This window comes from Sinohyriopsis cumingii, chromosome 17 (assembly GCF_028554795.1).
Source record: "Sinohyriopsis cumingii isolate HCF-2022 chromosome 17, ASM2855479v2, whole genome shotgun sequence".
NCBI classification, from domain to species: Eukaryota; Metazoa; Mollusca; class Bivalvia; order Unionida; family Unionidae; genus Sinohyriopsis; species Sinohyriopsis cumingii.
The window spans coordinates 46,851,111-46,871,197 of NC_142977.1; the positions used below are offsets into that span (position 1 = coordinate 46,851,111).

Below are 20,087 nucleotides of genomic sequence, written 5' to 3' on the forward strand. Positions count from 1 at the left end.
ATCGAGCAGTGTATTAGTGCGAACCCTGCAACTGGTGTTGAAACAAAGCTGTCGTCACCCTCTTCGATCGCAAACCGAAAAACGCATCATATTTTTGAACCAAGCTTTCCAAAACGAATTGAAGAAACGAGACATTCATTTTTTCACCATCAAGAATCCCGAAACCAAAGACAGCATCGTGGAACAGTTTCAACGCACCTTGAAAGAACGCACGTAAATATTTTACGCATCAACACACTCTCAAGTACATCGACGTCTTACTACACCTGATCCAAGCGTACAGTCAATTTTACCATCGAATCATCGCATGTGCTTCCCAAGAAGTGACTCCCGACAACGAAGTGACCATCTTTGAGCACCTGTTTGGTACGTCCACGACTGTGGCTGTCCCCAAGAAAGGTGGAGTGTTGGCAGCAGGAGATTAGGTGCGTATTGGCAAAACCAAACACACATTCGACAAAAGTTACTTACCCAACTGGACCACTGAATTGTTTCGTGTTATTGGATGAGAGCGTGGCCGTCATCCTGCCGTCTATAAATTGGAAGACATGAACAGAGAAGTATTAAAAGAAACGTTTTACTTGCCCAAGTTATAACGCGTCACCAAAAAAGAAGACGAAGAACCGGTAAAGTCGGAAAAAGACGTGTCACAGAAGTCAAAGTACGATGGAAAAGATATCCGCCGAGTTTTGACACTTGGATCGACGCTTCGCAAGTCACCGACCATAAAAAGGAGTAACCATCATGCCCTTCAACACAACCTCAACCACTGCCACAGTGACCGAGTTCTTTCCTGCATGATCTATAAAAGCAACCCTTGTGGGATTGGTGTGGAGAACGTGTGCCTAAAACACAAATCGTCTTTTTCTGCCAAATCTAGGTGGTGTATTGCGTCATCAGACCTGCCATTGCCAATCTGAGTTTGCAACAAAGAAAGAAACAATTGCGTACCATTTTACTGAGCAGTTGCATCGGTAACCATCTTCCCGATTAATCCCTAAAATATTCCTCAAACGGTCACAATGGGAACCTTGCGTCCAACCTCAGTCACCCTCCCAAAAGTCACCACTCAAACAACAACCACAGCAACCCTCTTTTATACACTCCTCTGACTTCGAGTGACCCCTTTGGACAGCAGAACTCTGGAATTATGAATAACCAATTTTACTTAACGTTACCCAGTGACATTTCCATGGATGTGTTTTCCAACAACACATTATGCTTTTTCACGTCCAAATTACCTCAGACCATCCAGTTAGATCATCGCGCCCATTGGGAAGTGGCTTTGGTTGAAATGATTCACCCTACACAAATCGAAAACATCATTGAAAATCAAAACGTTTTACTGTCGATGTTCATGACGAAGAATTGCAAAAATTCGTGAATCACAACCCACTTGCAAATGCCGCTGAGAAAACATAGAATTCCGTAACAAAAACGTACACCTATAACAATAATTTCCCCAGGCTATTATTTTAGAAGTCAACATCTGGTGAACACGATTGCTGCTAAATTCATTGCTATGTTTGATAAAACTTTGGAGAGAAGAGGACAAAGTGTCACGATCGAGACCTATAAAGCGGCTAGTCGCCTAATGACGAAACTTTTAGAGAGCAAATTGGTGTCCATTTTATTTTGTCCTGAATTGTTTGTAATTTTCGGTGGTGACGCTGAGCTGAGGAAGACGATTATCAAGAAAAACGAATTACCAGTCATTGATGACAACTCGAGTTTTGTGAAGTTGTTTCGTTCTCCGGTAGAAATGAACCAATGATTCAATTTGATTTTTGTGTACTCCGATGTGGTGGAGTACAACGTGGTGGGACACACCACCGTACCGTTACTATATGTCAATCCTTTCAAAGTAGATTCTGCCACGAACGCTGACGATGAAACTGGAAACACCTATCACGCTCACCGTGAATGTTACATGCTAACCGTCTGCCCGTCAGTAAGTCGTATTACGACAGTGTCAGCATTGCTATACAAGGTTATCTGGGACAAAATATTTCATTCACCAAAGGGAAAGTCACAGTGAAACTCGATTTTCGAAAAGGACTCTCTAGCGACTTTTAAGTCATGTAACCAGTGTACCGAGGAGTCGCTCGACAGCAGGGACATGGTTTAGGAGATAGGTTGAAATCGACCTTTCGTTCGGTGTTCCCCGTTTTGAAACCGATGGTGACGCGAGGATTGCACCCCTTGAAAGATGCCACGTTCATGCAAAGTAAAGTATTTCTCCAAAATGTCATCATTGACAAACAAAACCCAAAGAAACCTTCTTGAGAGCAGGCAAAAATGTCTTGCTTCAAACGAGCAAAGACATTTTGGGCCGACGAGAAACGCTTATAAACGCCATGGACGCTACTGAGTCAGGCATTCCTGCTTCCCTGACGCCACAGCAAGAATAAGGCAGAAACAGACAACGACGAAGAAACCCCTCTAGGGCCTTCACACCCCCAAAGCTAGAAAGACAATCAAAAATGAAGAACCGTCCGACCCTTATACATTTTTGAAGATTAAAAATCAGAGAGAAAACATGACAGTCTTGCGTATGTTCCAAGTCCGAACTGGATCTGTTTGCCATGCCAGTCACCATCATTCTAATGGGTATAATTTTTTCCCGTTTCCTCTTTGACGGATTCAGCTCTCATTGAGTTTGAAATGAAAAGACAGCCCGAAGATTACATCAATCTCAATAGCAGTTACTTGTACTTGAAAGTCAATGTGAATAAAACGGACAACATCAATCCGGGAGCCAATGAGAGATTAGCTCCCGTCAACAATTTCATGCATTCATTGTTCAGCGAAGTGGATTTGTACTTGAATAACACACTATTCAGCATCAGCATGGATACTTACCCTTACATAGCATACCTGGAAAATCTCTTGACGTACGGAAAGGAAGCCATGATCTCTCATCTGGATGGTTACTTGGCATGGAAACCTAACACGGCTGGCGATAACACGTTTAACGAGACAGGAAACTCGGCAGAAAATGATAATCCTCACATTGCGGGATATATCGTTCGCCGAGAGAAAATCAAGCAAGGACGTAGTTTAGAACTGATGGATCTACTGCATTTGGACGTGTGGTTGCAAGAAAAGTATTTGCTGAACGGAGTGGATATCCGCTTGAAACCGAATCTCAGTAGTGCCACTTTCCATTTGATTTCCCATGCCAACGAGCACAAAACCATCATCCAAAAAGCCAGACTCTAATTGCGACGTGTGGACGTGTTACCCAATATGGGAAACGACATCAGCCACACTTTGAGCATAACGACCGCCAAGTATCGGATACGATGTGTGGAAGTGAAAACTTTCAACATTGCTGCTGCACTCCGATCCAAGATCGATAATCATCTGTTCCAAGGACAGTTACTCAAACGTTTAATCATTGGTATCGTTCGTAATGCAACCCTCAACGTAGCCCAAACTACAGCGTGTCCAAAATTAAAGTCAGTCTAGATGGCAAGACCTTGTGTACCATACCCATCGAACCTAATTTTAGTGCACAGAAGAATTACTTGAGATCGTACTTGTCCCTGTACGAAGCCACGGGACAGCTAGGACCAACACCAGCCACGGCATTTCGTACGACCATTAGGCAGGAGGTTACACTTTGTGGGCCTTTGATTTCACTTCAGACCAAGGCAGCGAAGAGGGACATTTCCACCCATTAAAATCCGGTCAACTGCTTGTGGAACTTCAGTTGCATAAGCTCTAACCGATAGGGTAAACGTCCTATTGTATGCCGAAATTGACAATACGATATAAATCAACAATTTGAGAGAAGTTATTCTAGACTATCAGAAGCTATGGAAGACTGTAATACCTCTTTGAATGGCGGAGACTCTTTGGAAATGGAATGGGAGGATATAAAGGAAGCCATGGAAGACAAAGAGGACATAGAGATGGCCAGAACAAGGTCAACATATTTTGTCCTGTTTTGCCAAACACCGGGCGAAAGCAATTACGGATTTGACCAAGAAAGATTGCTATGGATGCCAAAGCGATCATCCCAATAAAATTTAACACGATAATTGTCTGATGATGAGTCAGAAAGAAAAATTGGACGAGTATCTGGAGGACGCTTGGGGTCACATCTCGGAAGAAGCAGTGTTGCATCAGTGGTATAAAGGCTTGTGTGATCATTCCTCTCCTCCACTGATTGCTCTAGGGATCCTACACAAGAAAATGTTGCTTGTCAGAGATTTTCAAACAAAAAGTCAGGATTGAGTTGCTAACTTATCATTACCTGTAAAAACAAGAAAAATCAATAAAACAATGGATACCTTGGAACTGTATTACATTTTGAACAACAGTTCGTACACTACTTCTTGGAATCATGTCGTGTGTGCTTGCTGTGAACTACATCATTGCATACCTCAAGACCATCAAGCTTATGTCAGCACCACGGACGACAGTCATCTCCCAGGAATCCACTTGGTAGCCGTCTTCTTTCCCAAAAAGGTCTGTGCGTAGTATTTTGATTCGTATGGATTACCACCTTTGGAAGACGACGTCATCGACTTTATCAGAAGAAATGCCCAGACGACACGATTCAATAATGTGAAATTACAAGGTACATATTCTATGGTGGACGATAATGTGTGTATTTTCTTCATCATTGCAGTCTTGGATATCCCTTAGAACATTTAGTGACTTATTTTGATCGTCATTCTTATAGAAACGATGAGAAAGTAGATCGATGGTTTTGTGACCATTATGCTTATCTTTTGTCTTTAGCTAGGAAACGTAGTGTCCATCAATGGCCTATTGACTTCCAACAGTGGAAATCACAATTTCATTCACAATGTTGTCAGCCCTGTCCAAAATTTATTTAGTTATTTGAGAGAAGAGTTATTTTGATCGTGACTGTTCTAGAAAAGATGACAAAGTAGGTCGATGGTTTTGTGACTATTATGGATATATTTTGTCTTTAGCTAGGAAACGTAGTGTACATCAATGGCCTAATGACTTCCATCCGTGGAAGTCTAACATGATTTCGCAACGTTGTCAACCTTGTCAAAAATATTTTTTATTTATAAAAAAATTATATGTTAGTGTTTGTTGTTGGAATATAAATGTTCTGTTTTGAAAAAGTCTTGGCGGTTTGTTTTCAAAAACATTATGTGAATATATGCTCTTTGACTCATCTCTTTCCCTCAGCATAAAATAAGCTCTATATAGTTCTGATACAAATTATTTTAGGGATGTTTTCTATCGCTTGAGTCATATAAATAGCGGCAGTCTTCAGTCTTACCATCCATTGTTGACTCATCCACCTAAGATGGTGCGTTCAAGACTAGCCAAGCTGAACGAAGCTTACGTAAATTTACATCGTGTCAGGCAAAGCATGATACCCAAGCCTGATGAAATAAAGAATGTCAGGATGTTAAAAGTGACCGAAGACCTAATAGATGAGGTCTTCCGAGAGGACGTTGAGAAAGAACAAGAAGAATGGACGGAGAAGTACAGACTTCAGAAACAGCAGAGAGAACAGAAGCAGCAACAACAGCAGGAGCCAGAAGAAGTTTTGTCGACTGTTGCGTGGACAAGAAAGAGTTCGCCTTCTTTTTCCGAAGACGCAGACCTTTGCGCAATCTTAGACGATAAAAGATTGCCATAATCTGCGTCAAGAAAACAGCCCTTTTCAGGGCTACCCCAAACATCTGGAAAAGAGATACTAGTCAAATCCCCATAATATGTGTCTGTCTTTGTGTGTTTGTGTCTACGTAAAAAATAGAAGTGTGTCTATATGCACTTCGTTTCCCTAGCTTGTAAGATTGTGTGCGTTTGTAGTTAGTGATTGTAGGCAAAAAGTAAGTGTTTCTTTTAGGTCCGCGCCTTGCATGTGATGAATAGTGAAGTGGCATTGTAAGTTTTGTTGTAATGGGGATGTTTTCCTTCACGACCGCGCTTCAGACATATAAATCGGAGAGTTCGTCAGTCTGGCTACCCGTTTTCGACGAGACAACACTAAAGAAAATGAGCAGAATAGCTAAATTCATTGAACGTCAGATGCAAATGGAGTATGCTAGTCGAATTATGTACGAGCTGGCCATGCAGAAGTAGCTCAGCTGGAAGAAGAGGAGGAAAAGAAGAAGGAGGAATAGGAGAAGGAAAGGAAAAGAACGACCCTGCCTCACCTCATACTTAGGCCTCTGTGTGAGGTCAAGCCTGAGGTGAGGACGTTCCACAGCCACTATCAGCACCACCACAGCAACGTCAACAACAACCAAAACCACTACTACCAGTAAAAGTACCAAGGGTCGCTGTCCCCCCCCCCCAAAAAAAGGGACCTCATCATCCCCGATGGTGGCATAGAAGAAGAAATTAGAGAGAAGTCTTCACAATCCTGCAAGATAAAGACTGGGATGATGAGGTCACTCAACCCGCATCTGCGCTCCCAGACATGCGCGTAAATTGGGAGCAGGAATGGTGCACACGTTACGTGTTTGGGGCTAGACTTAGGAGGTACCAGCATTAAGAAGTGCATCTGGAGTTCTAAAAAGAACGTCCTTTCTCAGGGCTAACCTGATATCTAGAAAGAACTTTTCCAGTTGTCAGAAAATGCAATTTTGTGTGTGTGTGTGTGTGTTTGTGTGTGTGCTTGTGTGCGCGCGTACGTTTGTGTGCGATTGTGTTTGTGTTTGTGTGCGCTCGTACTTTTGTGTGTATGTGTATTTGTGTTTGTGTGCACTCGTACGTTTGTGTATATGTGTGTGTTTGTTTGTGTGCACTCGTACGTTTCTGTGTATGTGTGGGTGTTTTCTTCCCTTCTTTATTGATAGTAGATAATAATTAAAGTTATTGTAAGGGATATTTTCCTTCACGTCCTTGCCTGAGTGAATATAAAGTTCAGCGTTCGTGGCGATAAAAGACCAGTAGCAAGATCAAGATCTAAGGCAATGGTAATCGAGTCGAAACAGAACAGCAAACTCTAGCAAAACAGCAAAACACTACAACAGCACGAAGAAGAAAAAAAGAGGGTATCACAGAATGAAGACGGAGTAAAGAAGAAAACGGACATCGACTTTCAAATTGCCAATTTATATGAGGCTCTTCCTTCGGCTATTGAAGACCTCTTTCGATACAAGCTCTATACCCACAACCCTAACTCGATCCTTTGTATACCACCAACAAAATGAAAACCGAAAGTAAACACAGCGTGACCCAAACATGTATAGGGTCCCGCGGGCCCCTTGTCTCCTTTCCTCGGCCGGACATGTTCATGAATTAAAAAGTGCGACATTCGCACATAAAAGCTGTACTGTATTGGCTCCATTCCTACAGTCCCGATCAGTTGAAAATCTCGACCTTCGAGATTTAACCAATCGTGAAAGCACTGGTTGTGTAGGCGACTTAAATCCTTTAATTGATTGATTGATTGATTCGAGCCATTCAACATTGAATACAAAATGGGTTCTAACACAATAGATAAAATGAAGACGCTGTTTACATTTTCTGTTGTCTTCTGTTCCAAATAAAATACTGCAAATATCCGGTCACGAATATATTACAGTAGATATGGAAATTTCTGCATCCAGTAATTTTCCTTTCACGGGTATATTGCAACAATATCATGTTTTGTTGTGAAAGTGACACTAGGGCAAACATGGATCATCTACTGTACTTTAACCATTACTGTATCAAACAATGTGACATCACATACACTGACATTTGGTGTTAAAAATAATTTTGTCTGTGTAAAAATTATGTTTATTCGGAAGAACACTTATTCTATGATTTAGAGTTGGTATAAAAAAAAGTATAATCGACTTGTAAACGTTAATACTAGTTCAACTTTATTTGGCACGATATTTTATGAAATTATTCGTTCTTCTTTCTATCTAAATAATTTCCACTGGGAAAATAAAAACATGTGATGAAAAGAATCTCAAATGGGTAATGATTTAATATTAAATATCTTAATCTTGTTGAATAATGTCCAGCTTTTGCTTGCCAAGGCTCGCAAAATCTGGACATTATTAGACTTGTTTCATAAAAGCCATATTAAATCAATACCCATTTGAGATCATCTATAAAATGTATAAAAACTTGACGCTAACTGTAAAATAAAACAACGCTAAATATACACAGTTATGTCTAAATGCGTTAACGCTCACGTTAATAAACCTGACACAGAGTGTAATGAACACTGAAATCAAGAAAGAGGACAATAAACTCTAAATGTGATAAACACATAAAATGTACTAAAATTTAGCACTAAAAGTAAAAAAAGAATAAATGAAGAAATGAGTACACTTTTGATTTCTCATTTGAACGGATAGCAAATTGTAGAAAATAGATTTTTGACTGTACGTTTGATATGTTATAATTTCTCATTATTTTTACTGAAGCTTGAGTACAAAATAATAAGATGCATTTCTATTTTCTACGGTGGTATTATAGCGTGGCGGATGAAGTGATACCAAAATTTTGGCCACACGTTTCTTTTTACGACTTTGTCTCTATGTGATTTCTTTGTTCTTCCTCAAGAAAACGCAGACAGAGGGTTGCTTTATCTCACATTAATAAAAAACACCCCTTCTCTACTACCACAAGCCTCCGCTAAACAAACACATAAAACGAACACATAAATAAATAAATAAATAAATAAATAAATAAATAAATTTAAAAAAAAATAAAATAATAAAATAAATAAATAAATAAATAAAACCAAATTATATTTTCCTTCTAGATTAGCATTTTATACACCAAATGTAATTTAATATTGATCTAGATGCAAGCAATTCCTTTATGTTTTCTTTTTTAACGAAACAGTAGATATGAACTTATCAATGGTGGAAGGGTGTACAAAGTTAATGGTACATATAGCATTAAAAGTGTTCAAATGTTTTGAAGGAACATATATAATTCATTCAGGAAAAACTCAGGTGTATAATCTACGTATGTAAAGGTATAATACCTAATCAGAAGTAAATATGTTTTATAAAGAAATACATGTGTAATCATTAAGAGAAAACATTACACTGACCGATCCTGCATTTCGACTGAACAAATCAAAAAGTGTGGATAATGTTGTATAACTGTATTACATATATCGTCATGATTTATTACATAAAGAGTTGATTTCATTTAACTTTAATGGATGGCAACTTTTGTGGGGTACTTCTTTTCTTTTTTCTTTTTTTGTGTTTTTGTATTTAACATCATTCCTGCGACATCTAGCGTTCTTATTATGTTTTTTGTCCAATTTTATTATATTTATTACTGTATTTATTGTTTTTTAGACGTTTTGTATGATTATAATATTTATCATTTTTATTGTTTTAATTACATTCAGTGGTATAACGTGTAACAGTCGTCGAAAAAAAATATATTGAACAGTTAAACTAGCGGTTACATCAGCAACACTGGAACGATACTAAATTTATCTCCATATGTAATGATTGGTCGTTCCTACCTTGGCATGTGCGTCTCTCGCAGCTTCTGCCTCAACAGCCATTGATCTTTGTAACTGGATAGGAAGCCGAACGTCCTTGCTATAAATAAATACATTAATTAATAAATGAACATTTAAAGTCGTCCCATAGAAAAAGTTTCCTGTATCTTTGATAGTGCTCCTTTACTGTTATTTATTTTGTAGCAAGTATTCTCGACTCGTTAAATAGAATACCATTCTTACTGAGTGGCAGGCGTCATCGGTAAATGTTTGTTTCGTTTTGACACTAAGGAAGTATTAGATGGAATAATTGATTTTCGTCATATTGATATTTGAACTATGTAAATACATGATTATATAGCTCAGCTGTAGTTTGTTCGCTTCGCAAATATGCCGCCCTGCGTTCGATACCAGGCTCCGTCACATGAAAGGGTATGTGGTCACATCTTTTTTTCTCTTCTCAACGTGCTGAGCTCTTCTTGAACTGTTATGATATTGTTTTAAGAGAGTAGATTATATGCATCGGATCATTATTTGTTTTCTCTGTATACATTTTAATATTTGCAATTTATATTATGTGCTGATGTGTCGTTACATTAAATTGATTTCATACAAACATTCTTCTGGGTTCTCCGGTTTCTACACTACAAAGCACCAGATTAAGCACCAGATTAAGCGAGCATGGAAGGACCTGATGTGCAATCGACGAGAAATAACCAAACAATGTAATAGCCCACCCCACCCACAAAAATACAACAACAACAACAAAAGTGTAAAACAACCAACAAAAGAAACACAATAACGACAAATTAAAAACAACAGCCAAAGCATATACAAATACTTCATATTTAAAGAAATTTATATTTAGGGCAAACAGTAAATACTTTACATTGTCATCGGCAAAAGGTTGTATATCATACGATTCTACTGAAAATATCAGATTCCTGTGTCGTTCATTTGTGATATGGAACATACGAATTTACAGCCAAGGAGGAAGCGACATCCTTTGATGCGAAATACTCATTGATTTGATTAGTTAGTTGTCGATTTTATGGGTGTAACGTCATTTTTAAGCATATGATAGGGTATACGTCGATGCCTGTTTTTCCGCTGGAGGAATAATCTTGGAAGAACCACATGCACGGAATGCTACAAGGCTATAATGGCATGTGCACTAAGCTATGGAAAGCATATACCAAAGCGTTTGGACGTTATTTGCTAATTTTATATTGGTCAAGTCAACAACACAGATAGACCCGTTTATTTTTGTTAGAAGGCATTTTATTTAAGTTCCCAATTGTTGGTCTAAATAAATACAGTAGTCCGTCTTTTTAACACCAGCTTTTGTGCTTTGAAAAGAGAGCATTCAAAAAGGAATGGCTCATATGAAGTGGATACATCCGTGTAATAATACAGTAATACTTTGGTACATGATATAGTGATCTCTCGTCAAGTGATGGCATTGCTTAAAAACGGCATTGAGAAATTTCAAATTCATGATTTCATTCTGTTTACTTTTAGTATTTGTTCGTTATCTATATTCCATTGGTTTTCTTGATCCTTATGTTTATTTTTCTTATTCATTTAACTTAAATATATTCTTTTAGTTCTTGCGGTTATGTTCTTATTACTGTTAAGATTAACATTCTCATGAAACTTCACTAGTTACCGTGGGGTTTTGGGTGGAATTTTGGAGGGGACGGGGTGGGGGTTATTTTTAAATCAATCACTTCTCTTTAGGCATGATGGGATTGCGAATTACAAGCAAGATTTGCTTACAGAAGAGCTTTACAACGCGCACAACTACGCACTTCCGAAAATGACGATTTGAAAACGGAAGTGCCCCAATTAACATCAATAATTTTACTCTTTGTAAAAACACATATTGAGACACTTTTTTGAAAGAATTTTACTTAGTTCAAATTTCTTCCAACAGAAGTATTAGACTGTCTTCAGAAAATCTTGAAAATTAACAAAGTAATGGGGCACATATCTGGAACTTTGTTGCTTTTAACATACATATTTGATCTCAAGAGTCTGTCAGTGTAGGAATACTATTCAAAATCGGATAGTAAATTGCCTGATAGCACATTCGCTCATTTAGCGACTATGACGCAGAGTGATCCTCATAAATATGTTAGTCACGTGATAAACATCTCATCAAAATAGCATTGCACTCTTCTTAATATTTTCGGATAGAATTTGAATGAATGAATGAATGAATGAATGAATGAATGAATGAATGAATGAATGAATGAACCGAAATCTGGCTTTTTGTCAGAGAGTGGAGCTCATAGCACCGTCATACAAAACGTAGCTTCTGGAAAGTTCACAAGCTTGCATTGCAAAGTCACGACATCGTCTGTTAAAGGTCTATTGTATTTTCCGAGTTGTCCGGTTTCTTCTACATCAAAGACCATATCCGGACGAATATTTTAACTTTCTGGAGTACATGGTAAAATACAGAGTGGTGATGACTCATATTGTATCTTGCCATATTTGTGAACAGAAAGTTACGAAATTGAATCCTTCAGCCCAGGCCCGGTTTACTGTGTTGTATAAATGGACAAGGGACGTAACTTCAATTGCCTTGGCACTAATTATTATTCACGTGTTGCTGAGCCTTAAAACATCAACCCAAAACAAGCTGTAGTTTTGCAAAATTTTGTTGAACAGTTTCTGTAGGATAATTTCACATTGCATTCTGTCGGGGTCAGCGTGACACGTAAACATTAAGCTTGACATATGGGTTAGACTCGGCAAACATTGATGAATGCGAGGGATGGAATCTGTTCTGTTTTACTGCATGGACTGTATTTTAATTAGAACTCGCTCGGTTAACGCTTAGGAGCCAGCTAAGAGTGAATGTTAACGCAAGGTAAAAAGAGGTAACATGTCAAGAGTTGAGACCAACCAGGGAATATTTGTTATTAAAGGCGGAATAGAGAGGAGTATTCTAATTTCAATGGGAATGATAAAAAAAATTGGCGGTGAAAGACGTAATTTCTGTTTGGGCAAGCTAAACGAGGGTTTGTGTGTCCTCAGACGGAATTCTGGGTTTTAAATAATATCGTTCGCGATATTAATCAGTCCAAGTTCGTCTGCCGAGGAAGAAAGTCTGAAGGACTCAAAGGAAAATTCATAAGTAATTTATCTCGTTAAAAATCGCACAAGGGACAAAGGGTCTGGAACATTTATAGACTCGTTTCCAGAGAAGAAACAGATGGAATTCTCTGATGATAAGAGAGTGATAGGCTTGGGAAGGCAAGGGTAGTCTAAATTACATAGAATGCGTTCAATGATTTAAGTTTGTAATTAATTGTTGAATTTATTAGTTAATTCATACTTCAATTTTTCCTTAAGAGCAGCTAGAAAGAGATACGTTCATGATTAATAGGGTTGTGAGTGTATATTAGGTGCGAAATGACTATAGCTAGTTCTGTTCAATTACGACAGATGATATCTGATGTAATGAGTGTGAATATTGTTGATGCATGGAGATGAAAATTCATGACTGTATTTAGATTGGGTACTATATTTTTATATTTGAAGAAAATAACTCTATACCTGTATTGTACAGTGGGGAAAAGAGCACAGTCTGCAACTAAGAGGTTAATGACCCGAAGAGGCTAATAAAGAGAGAAAAGGAAAGAAATACGGAAACACCGGCAATGATATGGAAAATACCAGAAGCAACAGGTAATGCAGTCATGCCGACAATCTGAGTTTGATGAATCACTCGATCATATTCTGCAATTTGTTTTATCAGTGTAACAGAGAGGCTAATTGAATTTCGCATAGTTTTGTAACAGTATTTCTGATAGAAAGTGATCATTCACAGGACATGTTTGATTTCATTTTGTTTATTTAATTGATTAAATTACATAAGGGGGCTCGCATTGTTCTATTCTATTGTATATATCTGCTCAGATCCCTGTTATTCCAACCATTAATATCATATTTTATTTATTGTTTGCTCGATAGGGACAATAAAACCGTGCTCGATCATCTCCTAGAAAACGATAACTAAAAACCATTAAGGATTTGGGAAGATCACACATCACCACCACCTCCTGACACAAGCCCTGTTTTGATTATTTATTTATTTATTTATTTATTTATTTATTTATTTATTTATTTTATTATTTATGTGTCTGTTTATTTATTATTTATTTATTTATATAATCTTATGCAATTTATGCGAATATATTTTATCATTTGTCTAAATGATCTTCTAGTTCAATACCTACATTTCCACTCTTTCCACCATAATTCCCCATCGGTCGGTAACATCGTCTAAAACAGCCTGTAAATCAAAATATGGTTCAGTTGCTATTGATGTTTTATCACAAAGTCCAAAGCAATACTAAAAAAATAAATAAATCTCTCAGGATTGTTCACTTCAACTGTAACTGTTCTGGCAGTGCTTCAAAAAGCAATAACACAGGCAAATTAACACAAGAAACAACAACATTAGAGCACTAGTCAAAAGCTGAATCAATTGGTTTATTACAGTTAAGTAGTGTCTTCCCTTGTAAAGTTTTCATCTGTGTACTGCATTTAAATATATTCGTCACAACGATGTGCAAGTAATGAATAAATAGAAGTTTGAAAAGAATAGGTTAAGTCCCAGGTTTCATCACATTTTCATATATTCCCTGAAATTGACAATTTTAATTATCTTTCTGACTTCTTTATTTAAGGTTCCACATTGAAATAAAAAAAACATAGCAAGCATTAAGTATTTTTCTCCCAAATTCTATGTAAGCGAATGAAAGAGCCCCATATTGTGCATTTCTTGTGCTGAAATATTTAGCCAAACACTTTTTTTATTGTGTCTGTCATTCACATAATTCCGAGCTGTAATAGCACCATGCGAAGAGAAGAAAAAAAATCTAATTTCGTAAGTTGCTATGGCTATTTTAGTGAAGTTATATAATTTTTATAATTAAAAGATGATATTATTTCGCAATCTTGGACTATCTGCTACTTAGTTTTGTTGCCATGGATACGCTTGAACGTGACTGATCATATTCGATACATTTGGCTGTGCTACATTTTAAATATACAGAAACAAAACCGCTGGATGAAAGAAAATCGATAAATGTAGGCGTAGAACAAACTTGCTTGGTTTTAGATATTTAGTGTTATCTGACATCTGGGTTTCCGAAAATTAAAGCAAGAGCGTATTCTGTCTTAAAATGGTAATTTGTACAGAAAAATCGTACAACGCACCTTTATGCGGTAAAACTCTTGATTGGAATGAATAGAATCGTCCTATCGTAGCTGAACGTCGTATACATAAACAATCGACGTAACAATGAAATAACAGATGTCAAACATCGGTCTTGTTGACCTATTTTGGTATGGTAATACCACATGTATTACTGTAAAATGCACGAATATACCATTAGTGTAATCTGTTTATACTGGCGGAAACTGCCAAATGTCAGAAAATAATACGAATCAGATGCATGTTGTGTTTTTGAATATGTGCATGAAAACTATGCCATATATAATCCTCGCCAGAGATTGCATTTAGCAGAGTTTTCAAATTTTGGCATCTCTCATACTGAGCAATGTACAATATAATCAATTTGTAAAATGTAAGCCACTGTGACTTAATTTCGCAAAAGTCAAAAGTTCTGGTGTTTTCCAAAACCGATCACTTATATTTAGGCATTATGGAATTGAGGACTATATGCAAGATGTACTTACCTCCGAAATTGAAGAGCTTAACAAACTGCAAAACTACGCACCTCCGAAATTGAAGATTTGGCAACGGCAGTGTTTCTATAAACATTGTGAATTTTACGTTATGCTAAAACACATGTTAACGCATCTTGTTTATGAAGAATTGAACTTAGTTTAAATAACGATCAAGAAATATATTAGAATGATTTTATCAAGTCATAACAATAAATCAAGGAATGGAGCCAACTGTTAGGAACTATTTTGTTAATTTTAACATACGTGACCTCGTAATAGGTCGACGTAGGGATAATATCCAAACTGGATTGTAAATTGCCAGATAGCACAAACTCAGTGTTAATTTCGGTGCCACATATCAAATTTCATGACGGTAGCAAATGTACTACCCGACAGAAGGTGCTTAAATTGTGTCGTACAATCTATGGATATTAAAGAATGTGTCTTAAAGACATGTTTTTAAACCGACCTGTCGAGCTAGAATGGTTAAGTAGCACATGTTACACACCAGCTCTGAATGGTCAAGTCGGATGATCCCCATCAAGTAAGGTGCACCAGACTTTACAAATGCTGTTTGATTTCAGGATGAACCGAGCAAGGGGCTGATTGTCTTGCCTTCGCATCCAATTGATATTAATCGGTGGTTTATTAGCTGTCAAGCTTGGATTCTTGACCACCGAGTGTGGTAGATACCAAGGTTACATGATTGAACAACTCTCGAAAACAAACACGTTTTTTTTTATATAAAAATGTGTTATTACTTTTTTTTTTTTTCGAGATAGAAGTTAATTTCAGGCTGATCCTACGAAGCATCCTCTACGTCTTCCTTGTTATGTGGAGAATCTCGTCTTTTAAAGAAAGCCCCTACCCAAACATATTTTGTATACCTTCATATCTCTGTTGGTATTTTCTCTGTTTGAGAGTACTTCAGACATACTGTTGGTCCCCAGAATGTTTCGAAGTGTTGCCTGTACCAGGAGCAGCGTAGACTTTTGAGCGTCCTCGACGTTAACTATAAATATAGTTGGTTCGGACACACGGTAAAACACCACAGCGTCCACATACACCGTTACGCTGTCCTTTGTCAAAACCTTGAAAGTTTATAAAGCAATAACATGTGTGTGAATTTGTGTAGCTATTTTATATCAATGAAGACATGTATAATAAATGTAACACTATAACAAATTGTAGCTGATATTTCAATCATATATCCAAAACAAATAAAAACTTTTCTGAATAATGATAGTATTGGTATGACCATCTTATATTAATAATGATAATAATGATAATAATATAATAATAATGATAAATTTAGTAACAAGTAATTAATATTTTTGAAAGACAAAATATGGCATTACAATTTTTAATCAAGTATTATCAATACTAATGCGAGAAAAAGAACATAGAAATATAACACAAATTTATTACATGTATTACACATTTATTTTCTATGTTATTATTATTATTATGGAAAATTTGCTGTAATATTTTAGTTAAAATACCTCTTGTGGCGGAATATCAAAATAAACTGTTCTCAGATCAACCTTGGCGTAGGTCTCAATGCAAGGCATGATGAAAAAGATTCCTGTGAAATATATTTTATAGACGTAACTGAAAAATTCTTATTTTTTTCTCTTTCTTTTTTTATCCATGATTTGCTCAATTTTATTAAGCTTCCCTAAGAGTAAAATATAGGTTAAATTTAACATTTCCCTAATGAACACAATACAGGTTTTAATATTTTCCTAATGAGTACAATGCAGGTTTTAATATTTCCCTGATAAATACAGTACAGGTTCTAACATTTGCCTTATGAGCACAATACAAGTTTCAATTCCCTTGTGAGAACCATACGGGTTTTAACATTTCCATTATGAGTATAATACTGGCTTAAAACATTTCCCTTCTAAATACAATACAGATTGTAACATTTCCCTTATTAATACAATACATGTTTAAGCAAATTATGAGTGCAATGCTAGTTTCAACATTTCCCTTTTGAGTACAATATTGGTTTTAACATTTCCCTAATGAGTACAATACGTTTTAACATTTCCTTTACGACTACAATACATATTAAAAAATTTCTCTTATTAGTACAGTATTTGTTTGAAAATTTCCCCTACGAGTTTAATACGGGTTGTAACATTTCCCTAATTAGTACAATACAGATTGCAACATTTCCCTTATAGGAGCAGTATAGGTTTTAACATTTCCCCATCTGGCATACATTATATTTTCGCATTTAAGTCGATTTCAACTGCACACAATATAGAACCTGATCTGCAGTCGCAAACTGTAGTGACAGACGAGGGTCTATGTTTTCATCCTGCTTATTACCACTAACAACTGCATCTATACATATCTGCTTACATATTATGTTCAGGCAGATCCGGGTCTGTGCAGTTTGCTGTTGGACTCGACTTATAAGCGAGTGAAGACGGTATGTCGTTCATAGCTTTGAGTTTGATGATATATCTTTGCATAACTGCTACTTCGTAAAAAAAATAATGTGTAAAACGCTTACGTATCGGCCAGAATAGTAAAACCAGGATGCACACCATCACCCCTCACAAAACAGCCCCCCCCCCCGTCCCAGCATTGAGTAATTCCTACGAAACTGTTGAGTTTTCGTTGTATTGAGACTAAATGTTGACCAAGCACAACTCTCTTCTGTATGTAGCTACATAAATGGAAAAGTTCTAGATTTTATCAACGAATGCTGCTTTAAATTCTTTTATTTGCAAAATAGATTAAAAAATGGTCTTCCACATTAGGTTTCTAATTTAGTTTTTCGTCGTGAGCTTGAGATTTGTACGAATAAAACACGCTCAACAGGCTTAGTTTGTTCAAAAACCATAACGCTTAACTCCTCTATTCACCTTCCCCCCCCCCCCAACTGCTTCTTCCTCCATGAATACTTCCCTCTTTTAGGTGGCAGTGACGGGTTTGCATATTGGCCCCTGGCAAATTTCTTAACTTAAGGGTATGGTGTGACTTTTTTGAGCTATTATTGTGTAATAGTTAAAGATATGGTCATATTTGTGAATTTGGTCTTTCCAGCTTGTGTTGTTCTTGAAACTGATTTAGGCATGTACACCTCATGCAGTCACTGCACAGTATGTAGCCAGTGAAATACCAATCGTCGGCTAGGAAGCAGAGCTAGCTACTTAAAGCAGTAGACACGTTGGTTCAAGGCAAGTAGAATATCTCATAAACTGATTGGATGAAAACTATCTTGAATAGCATCAAGCTGTTAAGTAAATAAAGTTTTGGAAAAAGTATCACCCAGGGAAAGGGCTTGTGTTTGCACTGTGAGCGCTACGTGTTCTCAAAAAATGGCCGTCGGACATGAGAAATGCATGTATAAATTTGGGGGTGGGGTGAATGAACTTTTTATTCTTTGAACTTCCATTGACTTATCAGATTAATTGAATGATATTCTTATGTGTTGCTTTATTATTCCTATCCAAAAAGATGGATCTTTTTACCGCACTTAATATGTTTTATTTTTTTTTTATGAATTCTTATTTTATGCAAGTGTATGCAACATTAAATGTGTGCATAAAAACTGTCCCCTGCCCCCTTAGATTGGCTAATTACTTGTACCGACCTGGACCTTTTGCTCCTCCTGATAAGAGCCTGCCCAGTCGGAAGATAACCGCTCTCTCATGCTCCTCAACAACCTGGATTAGAACAAGATTGCTGCTTTAGGACTCACGGTACTAATTCAATTCCCATAGTAAAGCTATGCAAACACCATGATATTAAAAACTCAATAACTTAACATTTTTGAGTGCTCGTGATCAAACCTATATTTATCAGTATAGACGAAACCTGGATGTCAGCTCCTGTGTAGAGGAAAGAATATGAGCCGCGGCATTTTCTGGACCTGCATGTGTTTGAAACGTGTGCTTTCAATTACGCACCAAAGAGTCAGATTCTAATTTTACTAATGAGTGTTCCAAACTCAAGGCTGTTAAAGGACTAAAATTCCATCTATAAAGCAATGTCTCCAATTTTTTTTACTGACAACTAGAATAAGTTCTCAAAAGAATCTTTTTCCTAAAACATATCGGACATTAATAACCAATCTTGGTCAGCCAGACCCATATATACTCTATTTTATGTTCACCTTTTTTCCAGGCCAATTCCCATTTTTTCGTATCATTAGTACCGTGTGTCCTTCATAACAGAATATGATGCTTACTTGATAATTGAAAGAAGTGATTGCTGGAAGCGTCAGTTGTAAAATTCAACGATGTGTTATTTAAACTGTCGCTATTAAAATATATAAAAATATAAATAATGGAGACAAGTTAGTTGTGATGCATCTTAATATTGTAATTATCCATTGCCGACTACGTGCTCTACCTGAACTTTGTGCTACAATATTAAGTTAAAGAGGTATTAACTGCAAATCCTGATAACATTACAACATTCCAAGGAAATTTTAAATAGCATTATTCAGTATGGGTCTGACAAAAATTGTTATGTTATTCTTTTTTAAGTCGATGTTTTAGAAAAAGCAGCAGATAAATATTCATTTAAAAAAAAATCCTTTTTGGGGCTCGTAATAAATTTATCGTTTGGTATTCGTTTGTTTCGCCACCATTTTCCGACAACACCATTCCGAGCTCGCGCATTTCTGCCTTTTTTTTATAGCTCTAGTTGGTGTCGGACCACAATTGGTTACCTTAGGCTTAGAAGTTAACCAAAAGAACAAATAGTACAGATTGCAATGGTGTTTTATGGCTTGTTTGAAATGCTACAATTTATTTTAATGACACCATTGTAGACTTCATAGTTTGTAAAACTCTATTGATTGTTAAATTGAAGAGCTTGATATGCAATGTAAAATGTCGTTAATTGCATATAAACCAAATAATTTTTGTTACTTCCGTTGAGTCAGGCTATTTATTCCATTAATAAACAAAAAAGAGCCTATCAATACAATATGAAA

The 20,087-nt window shown here is 36.7% G+C and overlaps 1 protein-coding gene across 1 annotated transcript in view; it reads right to left on the reverse strand.

Annotated features, from left to right (window-relative positions):
* The window catches only part of LOC149778544 (band 7 protein AGAP004871-like), a 38,955-nt gene that overhangs the window by 13,164 nt on the left and 5,704 nt on the right, over positions 1 to 20,087 (reverse strand). The window contains exons 3-7 of the mRNA XM_089938494.1: positions 18,738 to 18,810; positions 16,627 to 16,709; positions 16,012 to 16,215; positions 13,666 to 13,721; positions 9,437 to 9,515 (exon numbers count right to left, since the gene is read on the reverse strand). Coding sequence (XP_089794620.1) covers positions 9,437 to 9,515; positions 13,666 to 13,721; positions 16,012 to 16,215; positions 16,627 to 16,709; positions 18,738 to 18,810 — 495 coding nt within the window. The remainder of the gene's footprint in view (positions 1 to 9,436; positions 9,516 to 13,665; positions 13,722 to 16,011; positions 16,216 to 16,626; positions 16,710 to 18,737; positions 18,811 to 20,087) is intronic.